This window comes from Aotus nancymaae, unplaced genomic scaffold (genome assembly GCF_030222135.1).
Source record: "Aotus nancymaae isolate 86718 unplaced genomic scaffold, 86718_ANA_hifiasm-v0.15.2.pri h1tg000019l, whole genome shotgun sequence".
Lineage (NCBI taxonomy): Eukaryota > Metazoa > Chordata > Mammalia > Primates > Aotidae > Aotus > Aotus nancymaae.
Genome location: NW_026988431.1, coordinates 51,365,318 through 51,383,731, shown reverse-complemented (window position 1 = coordinate 51,383,731; position 18,414 = coordinate 51,365,318). Strand labels below are relative to the sequence as shown.

The 18,414-nt window shown below is 36.2% G+C and overlaps 1 protein-coding gene across 1 annotated transcript in view; it reads right to left on the bottom strand.

Moving 5' to 3' along the window:
* Positions 1 to 4,432: 4,432 nt before the first annotated feature.
* GFM1 (G elongation factor mitochondrial 1) overlaps positions 4,433 to 18,414 on the bottom strand; it is a 52,997-nt gene continuing 39,015 nt past the window's right edge. Inside the window, exons 14-18 of the mRNA XM_064378863.1 lie at positions 14,196 to 14,358; positions 11,835 to 11,979; positions 6,380 to 6,540; positions 5,522 to 5,575; positions 4,433 to 5,376 (exon numbers count right to left, since the gene is read on the bottom strand). Of these exons, the coding sequence (XP_064234933.1) occupies positions 5,245 to 5,376; positions 5,522 to 5,575; positions 6,380 to 6,540; positions 11,835 to 11,979; positions 14,196 to 14,358 (655 nt within the window). The 3' untranslated portion in view covers positions 4,433 to 5,244. The remainder of the gene's footprint in view (positions 5,377 to 5,521; positions 5,576 to 6,379; positions 6,541 to 11,834; positions 11,980 to 14,195; positions 14,359 to 18,414) is intronic.

Here is an 18,414-nt window from a genome sequence, read left to right as displayed (position 1 = left end):
GAACTCTGCTCCGTGCTAAACAGTCACCAGCAGGTTCCTCAGGGTTTCAGCCCTAAAATGTAAAGCCTGGATAATTAGTGTATGCTGCAATGGGATCAGCATTTTTTTTTAAACTGCAAAAAATGATGGTCTCATCTCTGAATCTGCATTTCTCATTCTTCTGAACACACATACAAATAATATACAAACACAAGTACCTAATTTATAAATTTACAAAGCCCCCAAAAGTTAAACCAACTAAAAATTTATCAGTATCACCATTAGAACATCTTTATCTTTTTTTTTTTTTTTTTTTTGACACAGAGTCTCACTCTGTTGCCCAAGCTAGAGTAATGGAGTGCAGTGGCAGTGCCATCTCAGCTCAGTGCAGCTTCTGCCTCTCGGGTTCAAGCAATTCTCCTGCCTCAGCCTCCCGAGTAGCTGGGACTATGGATGCATGCCACCGTGCTCAGATGATTTTTGTATTTCTAGTAGAGACAGGGTTTCACTGTGTGGGCCAGGGTGGTCTCAACTCCTGACCTCAAGTGATCCGCCCACCTCAGCCTCCCAAAGTACTGGGATTACATATGTGAGCCACCACGCCCAGCCTCAGAACATCTTTTCTAGTTCAAACTCTAAAATTGTTAACTTAATATTACTAACAGTGGTTCCACTAGCTAACAACAAAAAAAATCACTTGGCATAAAATGAAAAACTAAATTCCCTAAGTCCTCTTTTCATTAAGAGTCTAAGTTATTCTGCATCACTGTTAGCTAATGACAATCACAAACAGCATCACATTCATTTTCTTAATCTCTAGAACTTCCAGAATTTTAAGACATGTAAAACAATACCAGGGATTTGTCTACATTCCATTTTATTTTATTCATAGTTTCATTTTCTTCCTACCTGAATTATGAATTTTTAGAAGTTAAATAAGTTCTTTTGAAAGTCAGTTGGAAGCTTATATATTTGTACTTGAATGTTAAGTCATTCATGACATATTAGTTTATTATATCGATTTCTCTCAAATTAGAAAATTCTGATCTGTTTTGTGATTTTTCCTAGTTTTCAAAGTACTATAGTCACCTAACGTGCTGCCTAGGACTTATTGGAATTCATAAATGAATGAATGCTCACAATAAATTTTCCTTGAATACAATTAACTTATTTCAATGATGCACTACAATGTTATTTGAAGATACTTTCAGTGGCAATTAGAGCTCCAGTTCAACAATTTACAGTTTTAGCACCCAAATAGCTATCTTGTACAAAGGACACATTCCAACATGTCATAATTCACTCCTATTGGGTTGGCTGTCAATTTTGAGACTTACCCAGATTTCAAAAATATTAAGATATCAAAAATCCTAAACTTTAGAGCTGACTAAATGTTAGTGATTTTACAACTACACAATCTAAGAGTGAGCAGAGGAAAGAAATAACAAAAAACAGAAACACTGACTTTTTTGTTTTTTAAGGTAAAATTATCAAGTCAGGTATGGTGATGTGTGCCTACTGTCCCAGCTACTCTAGAGGCAGAGGCCAGAGGATTGCTTGAGCCCATGAGTTTGTGAGCAGCCTGGGCAACACAGCGAGACCCCATCTCTTTACGTTCAGGGGTACATGTGCAGGCTTGTTACATAGGTAACAATGCCCCACAACAGTATGTTGTGGGGGTTTGCTGTACAGATTATTTCATCAATGGGGTAAAGCCTAGTACCCATTAGTTATTTTTCCCGATCCTCTCCCTCCACCCACCCTGCACCCTCCAATAGGCCCCAGCCCCAGCGTGTGTTGTTCCCCTCTATGTGTCCACGTGTTCTCATCATTTAGCTCCCACTTGTAAGAGAGAACAGGCAGTATTTGGCTTTCTTTTCCTATGTTAATTTGATGAGGATAATGGCTTCTAGTTCCATATATGTCCCTGCAAAGGACTTGATCTCATTCTTTTTTATGGCTGCATAGTATTCCACAATGTGTATGTACCACATTTCTTTATCCAGTCTATCACTGATGGGCATTTAGGTTGATTCCATTTCTCTGCTGTTGTGAATAATTCTGCAATGAATGTGTGCCTGCGTCTTTATAATAGAATGATTTACATTCCTTTGAGTATATACCCAGTAATGGTATTGCTGAGTCAGATGTTTTTGGTCTTAGAAGACCCCATCTCTTAAAAAAAAAAAAGTTGTCAAACAAAAAAAACATAAATTCTAATCTTACACAAAAGAATACAATATGACACTTCTGAATTTCACAAATTTTTCATTTCATGTCTTGGGCTTAAGTGCAGTGCAGGCAGTATTTCAGTAGTCTTTAACTTTGTCTGCATATTAGAATCACCCAAAAAACTTTTATCTTGATCCAGGCCAAATAATCTAAATTCCTGGGTGTGAGCCTAGGTATTTCTTTTTAAGTCTCTCCCAGTGATTTTTAAAGTGCAGTGAGGGTCGGGAATCAGTACAATACTGCCTAGTGCTGCTACTCTTCTCCAATACAAGTATGTAATATTCAAATTAGCCAACAATTATCCTTCTTGATAGCAGTATAAGCAACCCTCACTTATGAATATTCTCATTAATTTTTTTCCATGCTACAGACTTTGGTTAGTATGTGATCTTTACCAACTATAACTAATGAGTTAGAAAGAGATGTGGGTTCTGATCCTGATCTGTCCTTATGTGATCCCATTCTAGTTGGGATCTCATAAACTCTCAGCTGTGCCTGAGTCATTGCATATGAGATGCTGGTGTTGGATTCAATAAACTAATGAGTTAGAAAGAGATGTGGGTTCCGGTCCTGATCTGTCCATTTGTGATCCTATTCTAATTACTCCCACCAGCTAGGCCTAAGTCATTACCTGTGAAATGCTGGTGTTGGATTAAATATCTATGACCTTTTCTTTCCTTCTTTCCTTCTTTCTTTCCCTCCTTCCCTTCCCCTTCCTTCCTTCCTTCCTTTCTTTCCTTTCTTTCTTTCCTTCTCTTTTTTTGAGATGGAGTCTCACTCTGTAGCCCAGGCTGGAGTGCAGTGACGTAATCTCGGCTCACTGCAACCTTTGCCTCCTGGGTTCAAGTGATTCTCCTGCCTCAGCCTCTCAAGTAGCTAGGACTACAGGCATGTGCCACCATGTCCCACTAATTTTTTGTATTTTTAATGGAGACAGGGTTTCACTGTATTAGCCAGATGGTCTCAATCTCCTGACCTCATGATCTGCCCACTTTGGCCTTCTAAAGTGCTGGGATTACAGGTGTGAGCCACTGCGCCCAGCCATCTAGGACCTTTTCTGACATTGTAACATTATAACCAGGATGTTTTACAAATTGAAAATAAGTAAAACTTTTATTTACTTATCCAAGTTTATCCAGTTTAGTTCCAATAGTTGTGACTATTCTCAATAGCCAGAGGAATCATGCTAAATTCCAGGAAGATACAGAGAATGTATATCCTCATTAGGAACAATATTCAAAGTTATTGTGAATGGCACAAGATGCTAATGAAATGCCAAAGCAACCACATTTTTTCAGACCTGATGCTATCGTAGCAACAGACATTCGTGGGAGATATGCACTTGGTGAATCATCATAATTAATGTATCAATTTAAAAACTTAGGTTTTGTGGTCTCATTAAAGTTATTTACCTTATCTGTGCTTCCTCTATAAAAAAATGGGCATACTAACAGTACGTATTCTCAGGGTTGTGAGAATGAAATTATATAATGCATTTAATGTATTTAGCGGCCCGGCATGGTGGTTCACACCCATAATCCCAGCACTTTGAGAGGCCAGGGCAGGCAGAGAGCTTGAGCCCAAGAGTTTGAGACCAGCTTGGACAACATGGCAAAACGCCATCTCTTCAAAAAATGCAAAAAATTAGCAGAGAGTGGTGGCACACACTTGTAGTCCCAGCTACTCAGGCAGCTGAGATGGGAGAATTGCTTGAGCCCAGGAAGCAGAGGTTGCAGAACAGAGATGGTGCCTCTGCGTTCCAGCTTGGGCAACAGAGCGAGACTCCGCCACAAAAGAATAAAAATAAAAGTATTTAGCAAATGCCTTGAAAATATCTGCTCAATACTGTTTAAAAATATTTTTTTCCCTAGAAACCTTAAAGTATAAACCCACGTTTGTAAGTCAAGAAAAGGAAAGGAATTTAAAATCAATTATTTTATTTCTATCATCAGGTAATGGAAAGGACTAGGATCCATCTATGCCATCAGATGATTTTTGGATGAAGCAATTCTGAACCCTGTAATAGAACTGCTTGGGAAAGCCCAACTTATCCTGGAAACAAACGATTAACATTTGTTCTTCTACAACCTCAGTGAATACGATATAGGACAAATTCAAGTGAATTCAAATTCAGCTAGCATTCATTAGGTTGATGAAACTAACTTTATAAATTACATTTGATTTAGGTGTACAGAAACATTAAGATGAACAAAAACGAGAATAGCGTATGCAAGGGTCCACTTTTTACTTCGCAATAGACCACAAGGAAGTAATACTTATACTCCTAAAACAGAGGCACTTACAAATTTGCAGAAACTACAAATTAAAATAATCAGCCATATATAAAACAGAGAGAAATTTGGCTAACATTTTAATATCCCAATGAAGAATCTGAAAAGCACTCTCTATGAAGATCATACAGAATCCACTCTTCAACAGAAAAGCCTGCCCATTAATGACACTCCAAGAAGTGTCATGATGTATGTGATTCACTTTCAAGTCTTCAGCAAACTAATAGTTTAAAAATACAGAGGTATGAGACTTAAAGAGACAACAGAGAGTTAAAGCAAATATGATAAAACAAATTACTGTATGATAAACAACCTGTTAACAAAGGAAGGTAGATGGAAAGCATGTGGTTGTTCTTTGCACTTTTTCAGTTTTTCTCTATGTTGAAAACTCTTATAACACAAACCTTGGAAGGGAAATGTACATACATTCTAGGCTTAAAAGTATAACTCTTCTCCCCTTAAATAAATATTAAACATATTTCAGTGATTATTATATTTTATTTGAGGATTTTCAATAAACTATAAAACCAATCAATAGAGTTGAGACAGACATAGAATTACCTTTGAATAGAACAGAAGCTCCTGGATATGAATAAGAAGGGCTTCTTTTGAAGAAAGAAGAGCCTGCTTCCCAGGCTCAAAATTTCTTGTTTCAGCAGCCTGAATTTATTCCACTGGAATCCATCAAAGTATTGAAACCACGCAGATTCAATTAAAGTTAGTCAACTCAAAGTAGGAAAAGTTAGTTCTTGGCTTTTCCTTTTTTAGCAGGAAGTTGGCCGGTAGCCTCCAAATACTTATTAATGAGTTCTTCTTGTGTGGCTGGTAAACATGGCTGATATCTGCAGTACTCCATTGTGTATTCTCCCTTTCCCTAGGGGTTTAAAAAAAGATAGTTTGTTGTTGTTTTGTTTTGTTTTTAACTATAAAGCAAAGTCATGCAAGGTCAAGATTTTGTAAATTTGATCATTTTGTATGGTCTTTTGAAGGGCACTACGGTAAAGTTTAAACTTGCCTACCTCTGTGCATGACCTAAGTTCAGTGGAATAACCAAACATATCATTTAGAGGGACCTGAAAACAAACACAGTAGATATTTTAGCACTGCTTATGGAAAAATATTTGAGAAAACACAGATGCACTTTAGCCATTTAATTCCTTTAGATTAAGATTTCTACTTACTACTCTTAGTTTAAAATAATTAAAAGCCAAAGAGAAACATTTTTGTTTTATTCCAAGTGGAAACCCTATTTGGAAATTATTTCATTTGCCAGTCGAACCACAAACCAAATCTTTCCATTTCATGGAGTGAACACCATTGACAGCTCTTCCCTCCTATCCCCACTCCGCTCTGTAGCCACAGCTCAAGGACTCACAAGTGTTTCTTCTGCAAAAATGGGAATACAACTTTCCTTTGGACATCTTAATGACACGCTGAGACTAGTGTTTTCCAGGAGGTCTTAAGAAATGTAATAAACACCTTTTCCCTTGAGATTTAAGTCAAGAAAGGTATAGGCAAGGGAATTAAAATATTCCAATAAATTAAAGATAGCAATAAAGTAGCTATGCAAATAAAGCTAAAATGAGAGAGATAATACACATCTTATTTTCCCTTTTCTTTTTGTCAGTCTGTGCTTATCCAAGAAAGAGAGATAATATACATAGAAGAAAATGACATATTCACAAAAGGTCAAGATAAAATAAATCTTATTTTTAACTTCTGCACTTAAGAGTTGCTCTAATAGCAAATTATAGAAAATGCCACATGTATAAAGCCACAAATTCAGCAAGCAAATGTGCCCATTTAAAAAAACAAAAGCTAATTTGGATATCCTGTGGTTAACAGAAGCAAGACTGTCAATGACTAAGCGTACTTACATCTGCATACAGTGTAAAATAGTCCTCAACTCCATCTTGCCCAGTGATTACCCCATGGCGACGGTTAATTCCTGCAATTACTTGTCCCTGAAATTCATTTGGAGCTACAACTTCCACAGACATAATAGGCTCAAGAATACATAATGTTGCATTTGCCAAGGCTGGGTTAAAAAAAAAGGTTCATTAGTCTTCATACAAACGACAACTCTTCTGTCCAGATACACAAAAGGGAGATAGATGATGCTTTCCCAAAGGTACAAACACAAACGTCAAGGTTAAAATATTTGACCTAGACTCATTTTTCCTGTAGTAGTAACAGTCACTCTTCTAAATGGAAATACCAACATTTAATATTTCCATTATCATATTTTTATCCTTAGAACTCATTAAATAGCAGAGAATAATACAAAAGGGTCTTAAAACATCTGATCAAGTCCTTTACCATATAAATTATCCAGCTGACTTATTTATTCTCTCTGAAAATCTTCAAGGGTAAAGATAATAACTGTTATGTCTTTGACCAAGGTATACCCATTCTTTCTTTCTTTCTTTTTTTTTTTTTGAGTCTTGCTTTGTCGCCCAACCTAGAGTGCAATGCGGCAATTTCAGCTCACTGCAACCTCCATCCCCCAGGTTCAAGCGATTCTTCTGCCTCAGCCTCCCGAGTAGCTGGGATTACAGGGGTCTGCAACCACAGCCAGATAATTTTTGTATTTTTAGTAGAGGTGGGGTTTTGCCATGTTGGCCAGGCTGGATAAACACATTCTCTCTTGTGGTCCCTGGCAGACAGTTATTTTTAATTATAAGAAAATAACTTTTGTCACAGGGCAGTAGGGGATGTGGAGGGTACCCTTCCTACACTCAGAAGCAAGAATCAAGCCATGCCTACAATTTGTCTTTCCTTTTCTAAACTGAACAATATCAACACCTGATAGAGAATAAGAAGACCAAGTTTCTAGTTTTTGCTCTGATTCAAAGAAGTTATATGCCTTTTGGAAAAACACAGTTTGTCCAAGTCTCAAATTTTTTCATCTACAAAATAAGGATTCTGGACTAGATTGGGCAATTTAAACATTAAAAGTCAGTGTGTTTGTATTTATTTTTATCCCACTTAATACATAACCAACAAAACACTTTTTTCCTGTTAAAGCGCTGACTAATGTTTAAATGTAACAATATGGAGAAAATATAATAAAACCTCAAACATTTGTACTTAATTTAGAAGATGTAATAGTGACAAATACTTCAGCCTCAAGTTTGTTAAATTATTTCCGAATAAAGGCTTTCAGCAAAACACGGAAATGATGACAAGGGTAACATTTTGTTTAAACATAATCATAGTTTTTCCAGAAGCATCAATTTGTTTATAATAAACTAAAACTAACAAGTGTTCTTATATATTCACTCAGCACTTCTTACTAGAAACAGTAGAGCTTAAGTGCAATCATTATTACAACAGGAATGTAATTAGAAATATTTTTAAATTTAAATCACATCTTAGCTCACACCTACTCAACTAATTAGTTCTAATGGGTGAATTTTGTTCTGAAAGACAAATAATTGAACTTGTAGAGATACTGCAGACTCCTATGCTTGATTGGTTAAGCCCTGCAGAAGCCTACATGGACATGTAAATCAAACTAACAATTTTAGAGTGTAGAGACAGTTCTATTGCTTGCATAACTTCTTTACAACGGCAGAGCTTCCTTGGCTCCAAATAAATGTAATTAATATGAAGAAAAGCACCCAGGAGAGATGTGAGCAGACTTATCTAGATTTAGTTATACATTATCTAATGTTCTCAATAGGACAGTAATGTAAAACATCTAGATTGTGAAAGGGTTCTATTTTAAAGGGAAGGAAAGAGGCAAACATACAATGTCCATCACCTAATTATTGAGGACAGCCTTTTTGGTTCTGTTTCACATCCCCTCACCCTTCTGGGGTGCTCCCTTCCTTCTAACTCTCTAAATCTCTCTCTGATTTAGTTCCAAATGAATCTTACCCTTACACATGCCTTCCTCTAACCCTATACAATGAGATAAGACTCCAAAGCTAACTCCCCTGCCATTTTTCTATAGCCACATTGCATCCAAGTCCTAAAAGAAATTTTTCCTCAAGCAGATCTGTGGGCAAGTCAATCGCACCTTTCAGTTTTAGGTTACATCACTGATCAATCTCATGAACAACATTTAAAATTAGGCTCAAATGAATTCCAGTGTTCATTTTTTAAATGAAGAATAGAGGAGAATTTGAACTACTGTTCTTCCAATTTTAATAAGATATAACATATAATAATAGTATGATATACTATCATAATAACTATAATATCTTATAGTTATAAGCTATTCTTCTAAGCTCATTTACCAACATTTTCACTGTGAAACTCTAACATGGCATTCAACAGAGATGTATGTAAAAAGTTGATTTTCTTGCTGAGTGTGGCAAGAACTTCTTTTTACCTTTTACATTTTTGTCTTTTTTTATTAGGATAGAAAAAGCTATTTTTTAGTTTTACTTCAAATCTAATGTTTTAAAAAAGTTTTAATTTTTAATTGACAAATAATAATTGTATAGGCAGGGGGCGCTGGCTCAAGCCTGTAATCCCAACACTTTGGGAGGCCAAGGCAGGTGGGTCTATTTGAGGTCAGGAGTTTGAGACCAGTTTGGCCAACATAATGAGACCCAGTCTCTACTAAAAATGTGAAAATTAGCTGGGTGTGGTGGCACTCGCCTGTAATCCCAGCTACTTGGGAGGCTGAAGCAGGAGAATGGCCTGAACCGAGGAGGTGGAGGTTGCAGTGAGCCGAGATCGCACCACTGCACTCCAGCCTGGGTGACAGAGACTCTGTCTCTAATAATAGTAATAAAAATAACAGTATATATTTGGGGAGTACAGTGTGATGTTTTGAAGATTTTTGTCTTTCAATCATGGAGAAATAAGAATCAGATGAAGAAACAGCAAGGTAACTTATTTCTCATGCTAGTATCCTGCTTGTTTGCATAGTTTATCTTGTAAAAAATAAAATTACTCAGCCAGGCACAGTGGCTCATACCTATAATCCCAACACTTTGGGAAGGTAAGGCAGGAGGATCACCTGAGCCCAGGAGTTTGAGACCAGCCTGGGCAACCAAGCAATACCCCATCTCTACAAAAAATAATAATAATAAAAAAATTAGCCAGGCATGGTGGCATGCCCCTTCCCAGCTACTCAGGTTGCTGAGATGGAGGATCACTTGAGCCCAGGAATTCGAGGTTGCAGTAAGTCAAGACTGTACCACTGCACTCCAGCCTGGGTGACAGAGCAAGACTCCCTGTCTCAAAAATAAAAAAGTAATCCCAGCACTTTGGAAGGCCGAGATTGGCAAATTACTTGAGGTCAGGAGTTCAAGACCAGCGTGGCCAACATGGCGAAACCCTGTTTCTATTAAAAATACAAAAATTAGCTGGGTGTGGTGGTGCATGCCTATAATCCCAGCTCCTTAGGAGGCTGAGGCATGAGAATTGCTTGAACCTGGGAGGCAGGGGTTGTAGTGAGCCAAGATTGCGCCTCTGCACTCCAGCCTGGGCAACAGAGTAAGATTTTGTCTCAAAAAAATAAAAATACAAATAAAAATTTAAAAACAAAAAAAACCTTCTCAATTCAATTATAAACTAGTGTTTTTCCCCTGTACATCTAATAGGCAATTAGTCATACTTAATATTTATACCATAAATAAAAAAAACTAAATGGTACATATTCAACTGTTTAGTTAATATTCATATATATTTTTTCACAGGATATATATGCTTATATTAGCTCCAAATGAATCTTACCCTTACACATGCCTTCCTCTAACCCTAGACCATGAGGTTAGAGCTAAATCACCAAAGCTAACTCCAAGGCTAACTCACCCTGCCAGTTTTGGATGACACATTTCATACAAGTCCTAAAAGAAATTTTTTTCCTCAAGCAGATCTGTGTAGATATATATTAAATATATATCTATTTATATTAAATATACATCTACATTTACTTATATTAAAACGTAGGAGCAGTTAAAAAGGATGAAGCTCCTTGTTAATTGATAACCACATCAATTATCTGGCTTTATGTAACCTCCTATTTCCAGGAAAGCTACCAATTTCAGGAAAGAACCAGGACAGAACAATCTGTACTTTCTAATTTGTTTTAACTGTACTTCTAAAAAGTATATAAAGTGATTATAACTAATTTGTCAGTTCAAGACATACTAGAGTGGTAAACACACAGAGGTAAGAAGACAAGTATTTTAATGTGAGTCATGCCTAATAAAGTCTCATCTTCTTTGTCATTTTATTTACCTGTTTCCTATTAACACAATCTTCAGATTGTGACAAGATTTCTACATCACAAATTTCTACTGCATTTTTAATAGAGAGTTGATATAAAGGAAATCTCCCTTTCATAACTAAGAAACTGAAACATACATTATGAAAAACTCCAATTAGTTGAAGTAAAATAAGGAATCAGCAACCCTCCCCAACCACTGCCCCACACCTGATCACAGATGCAAAGTGTGACCAAAAATACCACAAAGTTCAAAATTCATACAGAATCAGAAAAATCCTGCTCTACAGAATGCTTGGGAAATATGATGAAGAAAGTTTCTACTTTCCCCTTTAATCCTCTTTGATGAAGATATTTCTGAAATGTTTTGTGAATCATTATTCTACTGTGTAAAGACACCTGTGGACATTACTAATGTATTTTCACATAAAAGACATGAAAAGATGACAAAGAGAATGGAATTTTCTTGCTTCAGGACACGACTTTGAAGTTCCTTTCTTGAATAACCCTGATGTGAAACTGCTATGTTGTCACTAACTTTTTTTCTCTCGAAAGCAAAGAATCAGATATGTTTGCAACTGCGTAAGGTTCTAGTTTGTCAGCATTTAAATACAAGTATTATTCTGTGAGAAATGTTGACAATTTTAGCAGTTTTGCAAGAAATCTGCATTGTGAATAAGGTTTACCAAATTCTTTCAAAATACTTTGCCATACTCAAAATGCCTAAAAACATACAATGTCATACTGAAGAGATTACTTACAAATTTATGGATTTCTTGATATTTGAATAAGTCACTAGAAATAACAAGACTACAGGTAAGATATCTTTAAAATATTTCTTAGAATTCTGAACATTTCAGTCTTCTCTATTAAAAACAGAACTTATAAATTATCTATGAATTCAAACATGAAAAAAAAAAACCCAAAGAATTTAGGAGAACATGATTGCCTTTTAGTTTTGCAAGAAAGAGAACAGAACAATTAACCTTGATCTCAATTCCATAAAGGTTTGCCCACTACCTACAATACTCCCTGGTGTGGTGCCTTGTTATCTGAGTGAAGAAGACTAAAAATAGTGCTGCTATCTAAGGCTATGATGATCTATGAGGAAAACAGACATGCTAAGGTGCCTGGACACAGCATACCTTGTTTAAGAGCACCTTCTCCTGCTCGGATGAAGGAGATTTCATTAGAGTCAACCATGTGGTGTGCTCCATCTTGCAGGACAAACCGGAGCCCAGAGAGCTTGTGACCAGAAAGAGGGCCCTTCTCGCAGGCATCCAAAAACCCCTGTTAATGAATGAACACAACTTCTGGAGTGGATTTTACTTGCAGATACATTAACAAGAACCCCAAAATATTTGTGTTCAGAAGTGTACATTTTTATGTGTGTTATATTTCACCCCTCAAAAAGAATTTTTTAAAAATGTTTAAAATTTTACTATCTTATTTTTACCTTATAAGTTCTGGGTACATGTGTAGGTTTGTTACACAGGTAAACCTGTATTATGGGGGTTCGTTATATAGATGATTTCATCTCTCAGGTATTAAGCCTGGTACCCTTTAGTTATTTTTCCTGATCCTCTCTCCTCTCACTCTTCACCCTCTAATAGGCCCCAGTGTGTGTTGTTTCCCTCTATGTGCCCATGTGTTCTCTTCATTTAAGCAAGAACATGTGGTATTTGGTTTTTTACTCCTGTGTTAGTTTGCTAAAGGTAATGGCCTCTAGCTCCATCCATGTCCCTCCCTGCAAAGGACATGATCTTTTTTATGGATGCACAGTATTCTATGGTATGTATGTACCACATTTTCTTTATCTAGTCTATCACTGATGAGCATTTAGGTTGATTCCATTTACATTTGCTATTGTAAATAGTACAACTTTACTATTTAAGTTTTATTATTATGGCATTTAGATGAGCAATTCCTTGGAAAAGAATTTTACTTAAGGGAGTAAGCTGGTTTGAAAGCAATGCTTAGAGTGCTAACGATCACTTTCTCATAACCTCATCTTCAGGAATTACTCAACTCAATTACTCATAACCCATCACAGAGACAGCATGATTTTAATTTTACAATGAGGAAACAGTGGAAAGGCAAAACTAAGAAACTCTCTAAAAGAAAATCCCCACCAAAATTGGTGTTTATTCACTAGCTGTGTCTTGAGCCCTGCTACATAGCTCTAACTGCTTTGCCTCATTGGCAGATCACTACATTACAGCTCTGGTGTTACACATTGTCAGTAAGAACTAGAATTAAAAAGCAACTAATCATTTTTTTCAAATCCAATTCTTTTTTTAAAAAATAGCTTTGTTGAGGTATAACTGATATACAATAAACTGTACATATTTAGAGAGTACAATTTGATGAGCTTGCAATTTTTACTAATTCAGTCACTTAAATACTTGTAGAGCTCCTACCACTTAAGTTAGTTTTTCTTGGCAACACTATATCATGGCTGCACAGATAGCACAAAATCCTTCTTGACATTTCGAAATTATAAGTTATATACCTGAAACTAAGTTCTCCTTCATCTACATTAATCTTGGGGGACATAAGACATTTAAAAATGTGTGAATGACAAAATATTGTCTTGAAATAGAATACATTAATCGCAAAAAAAGTTCCACCACTGAAACCAAAATTATAACCTGTTAATAAGATCTTTCTAAGTTAAAAGGTTAAAAACAAAAACCCACAATCAAGCATCCTCTCACCTCAGCCTCCAGAGCAGCTGGGACTATAGGTGTATGCCACTACACCAGGCTAATTTTATTTTTATTTTTATTTTTCTGTAGTGACGGGGTTTCAGCATGTTGCCCAGGCTGGTCTCAAACTCCTGGGCTCAAGCGATCTTCCCACCTCGGCCTCCCAAAATGTTAGGGTTACAGGCATGAGCCATCGTGCCCAGCCTACAACATCGTAAAGCAAATGACCTGGGAAGCGAACGAAACACTAACGCTTCATATGTGCAAACCACTTCTCCAGGGAGATGTCACATAGTCTTATCTGATCCTCAATTTTGTAAGAGGTACAGGTTTAAGTATTTTCTCTCAGTTTACAAATGAAGAAACTGTTCTGAACACTGTTTACCAAAGCACATTAATCAGTAGCAGAGATGAGACAGTAGCACCCAGGTGTTAGGAATCTAAAGAATGCTCATTCTGCTACAAGAGTACACAGAAACGTCTTATAAATCCCTAAGGACCACTACAAATTTTAACTGCTGATTACAATCAGTGCAGTAATTTCAATTTATTAAGAAAAATATAACGATGATTCAAAAACATAATAATTTCTCATCATTGTCACAGCATGGATTTATAGCTCTTGTACTTAATGAACTAGAGATTCTAAATCAGATGGAAAACTTAACAATCAGAGAAACAGGACTGTAACTAAAATGAACCGTGATAGACAACATGATGGAAGATAAAGTATGATTTAATACCGGATAAACTGTTTTTAGAAGTAAAAATACAAAAAGGCTTTTTAAAAAAATTTACCTTTTCGACAGCAGGCACAAACTGCTTTGGAACATTTGCTCCAAATGTTTCATCTGAAAACTCCAATTTAGTGTAGTCCTCTGGGTCCAGAGGCTCCAGGACACCTATTACTTTTCCATACTGGCCTGCACCACCTGATTGTCTTTTATGTGTAAAGTCAAACCTGAAAGTTATTTAGGAAAAAAAAAAGTGACATTATGTAATTATAAAATAAAATAACTCCTATTAATTTAAAAGAACACATTTGATTATTTTTACTTTTTCATTTCAATGTGATGGTCTTGCTGTAAACGTTTATTGTAGAATTTATTTTAAAAAGAGTCCTCTCTTTTCTGTTCTTACTTGAGGTGAGGGTGGGATACGCTACCCAAGGTAATGCACAGATGAATTTCACACACAAAAAAAGTAAAAGTCAAGTAATTAAATGGGTCAGTCTACAGTTCTTGTTCTAATAACCTACATTCCAAAGACCTTGCCCATTTCCCTGAAACAGAGTATTCTTTCCTTAAATCTCTGTAACCAAAGACAGCTACTTGAAAATAGGACCTTTCATGGCTAACGGTAATTTATTCAGATAGTTCTTATTTGATTTTATTCCTTGGGCATTATAGATTCAGGCAATAAAAGAAAAGGAATTTCCAAGTGAAATAATTAACAACTGAAAATGATCACTGGCAAAATGGTAAAGACCAACATAAGTAAGTCATTCACAAAGACACATATGTACGCAGGTCACTGTTTACTTCAAACCACTAATGCAACATTAATATACTAAGAGTATGTATGTAAAGTGCTTATTCTATCATATTAATGTTGAAATATTATATGTAAACACAGGCTACTGTTTCACTGGAAAATCATTTTATGAGTATCTACTGTTTGCAAGGCATTTCTTCCTTTAAATTGAAATCTTCCTCAAGACCACAAGATGGAAGAGCTGCTTTCAAAATTATTAACAGATAAGAAAATGGACATTAATGAGTGTGTATTCCTGCATACAAACCTGAGAGTGGTTTGGAAGAAGCAAATATCAATATTTGCCTATTCTAAGCTGGTAGGAGATGCCCGCTTAGAACAAGCAAATTTCCAAAACTGTGGTGTGCTGACATATTCTAAGGTATACACAAAGTTCTCTGTGAGATATTCTAAATCGAATCTTTGTCAATTATAGAACATCTATACAAACGTACTCTGTGATGTCTATATGATAATAACTAACCATGGCTATTTACATTTAAATTAAAACATTTCCATCACTGCATCAAGTTCTATTGGGCAGCACTGCTCTAAAGGACCAAACCACAATCAAGTAATTTCATACACTTTCTGGGACCACACCTGACTTTATAATCGAGAGGCTGCTAAACAACAGAATACTTATGTGCTAGGCTTATGTTAAGCACCTTATATGGATGGTCTTACTTGTTCTTTACCACAAACCCATGAAGTAGGCATTACTTTTATCACCATTTTACAGATGAGAAACCTGAGGGACAGAGAGACTAAGTAACTTACCCAATGCAACAGAGCATTAAGTGGCAGTCAGGATTTGCTCTAAAATCAAGGGCCTTAAACATTCTTCTAGAAGGCTGATACGAAAAAGATAACCAACCCATGAATGCTGGGGTTAGTTTATTCAATTCAAAAGCTTTCAGAAGGTGCTACAAGAAGACAGATTTTGCAGTAGTTTAGAAAAAGAAGAGGTAGAAGAACTAAGACTGCTTGACAGCTAAACAGAAACGCTGAAGGTGAAAGAAATGTCACCCTATGAAACACAATTTCACTTTGGCAAAACATCGTCTGTCACATTAAAATTAATGTTGATTAGAATTGTGGGGTGGGGAGGGGGTAAGGAATGAGAAATTACCTATTGGGTACAATGAATACTATTTGGCAGATGGTTACACTAAAAGCCCAGACTTCACCACTACCCAATATATCCATTAACAAAACTACACTTGCACCCACTATATCTATTTTTTTAATTGAAAAAAAATTATGTCAGGGTCACACTGTCTTCAACAACTATATATATGTATGAATTGTGTTGGTTTTGTTGTTTACCTCAAATTTGTAGATTTGTTTTGGCTTCAGAGTCATACCAAAGTTGCAAACAATAGGTATTTCTACTTAGCTTTATGTTCATACAGTTGCATAAAATTATAATTTACTGGATCCTAGAGATCCACAATAATTGTCACTTTGAAGGTAATCCACACATTATCCAAATTGGAGGATAACGGACTGATGACTAATCATTCATGAAGCCTTAGTAAGTAACAAAGACTTAAAAGGACCCAAATATAGGAATGAGATTCTCTTAAGGTGGTTTATTTAATATCTAAATAGGCAGTTAAGTTTTTTAAAATGTAATGATTACGCTTTGTTTTCCTCAGCAAATCATATCTCTAATTCTGTTTTAAAGAGAGCCTAAATTGGTATATATACTTTTAAATGCCTATTATGTCACAACCTATGTGACTAGCTTTGATATACAGAGATGGTGACTGCATTCATAAAACTTCAAAATGGCGACTTTAGGAAGGTCACATATTTTATTTCTCACTACTGGTAGTAACACAGGAGATGTTAACTAGCAATTTGTGAAACTTAAAATTTCATCATCAGCAAAAAGTTCCTTCTGGGTTATCAGAATGTACTCGGCCACTTTACTGGACACTATCAAAGGAGGACCTATCCAAAAAAACTCACGCGCCCAATGACAACTTAAGAGGCTGGCTCACAGATAAATGACTCATCAAAAAGAAAAAAAAATAAGAGAAAAAAATTCCTCCAACTTCTTAGAAAAAGCCTTAAGAGGAGAACTAACCGTTTCATCCTTTAGTTACCTTATAGTTGGCTGGCTAATGTAACTAGAAAAGATGAGAAATGCTGTATTGCTTACTATTAAATTTTTTAAAAGCTAGTCTAAAGAAACACTGTATTTATAAATAAATTAAAACAGTTTATGAGGAAGATAGTACACTACAAATACATTTTTTGTTCATTTTCTTTTTCTTTTTTTTTTTTTTGAGACAGAGTCTCACTCCGTCGCCAGGAGCCAGGCTGGAGTGCAGTGGCGCGATCTCGGCTCACTGCAACCTCCGCCTCCCGGTTTCAAGCAATTCTCCTGCCTCAGCCACCTGAGTAGCTGGGACTACAGGTGCGTGCCACCACACCCAGCTAATTTTTGTATTTTTAGTAGAGATGGGGTTTCACCATGTTGGCCAGGATTGTCTCGATCTCTTGACCTCGTGATCCGCCCACCTCAGCCTCCCAAAGTGCTGAGATTATAGGCGTGAGTCACCACGCCGGGCTTCATTTTCTTTTTCAAAGCATCACAACATACAGGCATATCTCAGAGGCACGGTGGGTTCAGTAACAGACCACTGCAATGAAGCTAATTACCGCAATAAAGCAAGTCACACAAATTGTTTTCCTAGCGCTTATAAAAACTATATGTTTACACAATACTATAGTATATTAAATATGCAATAGCATTATGTCTGGAAAAAAACCGCACCATGAACACCTTAGTTAAAAAATACTTTATTGCTAAAAAATGCTAACAATCATCTGAGCTAAGTATCAGAATTACAAGTGGAGAATGAAAGTCTAGGAGCCTAGAGGCTCTTACCTTGATGCTGATGGCTACTGACTGAGCAGGGTGGGGGCTGCTGAAGGTTGAGGTGCCTGTGGCAATTTCTTTTAAAATGTTTTTTTTTTTTTTTTTTTTTTTTTTTTTTTAGAGAAAGAGAGAGAGAGAATAGGAAGGAGAAAAAAGGAAGAGAAAGAGAGAGAGAGAATGGGGAGGAGGGAGAAGGAAAAGAAAGAGGGAGAGAGAATGGGAGTATTGCTTTCTTGCCCAGGCTAGAATGCAATTTAGTAATGGGTATTGAAAACCTCTTTTATACTGATAATTATACTTAATGATGTAATCAGGAAGGAGTAAGGGAAGAAGATAACAAACAAACAGCCAACCAATATTTAATTTAAACCTATGAAATGCTATGCGATTACTGAGGAGTGATTTACTTCCAATTATATAGTCACCTTTGGAATAGGTGTGAGGTGGTAATGTATGTTTTGTGTATTTGAAGTGGAGAGTACTATAAATATTTATTAAGTTTACTTGTTCCGGGTCTGAGTTCAAGTTCTGAATATCCTTGTTAATTTTCTATCTCGTTGATCTATAGAATCGTTAGCTCTTCTTGTTGCA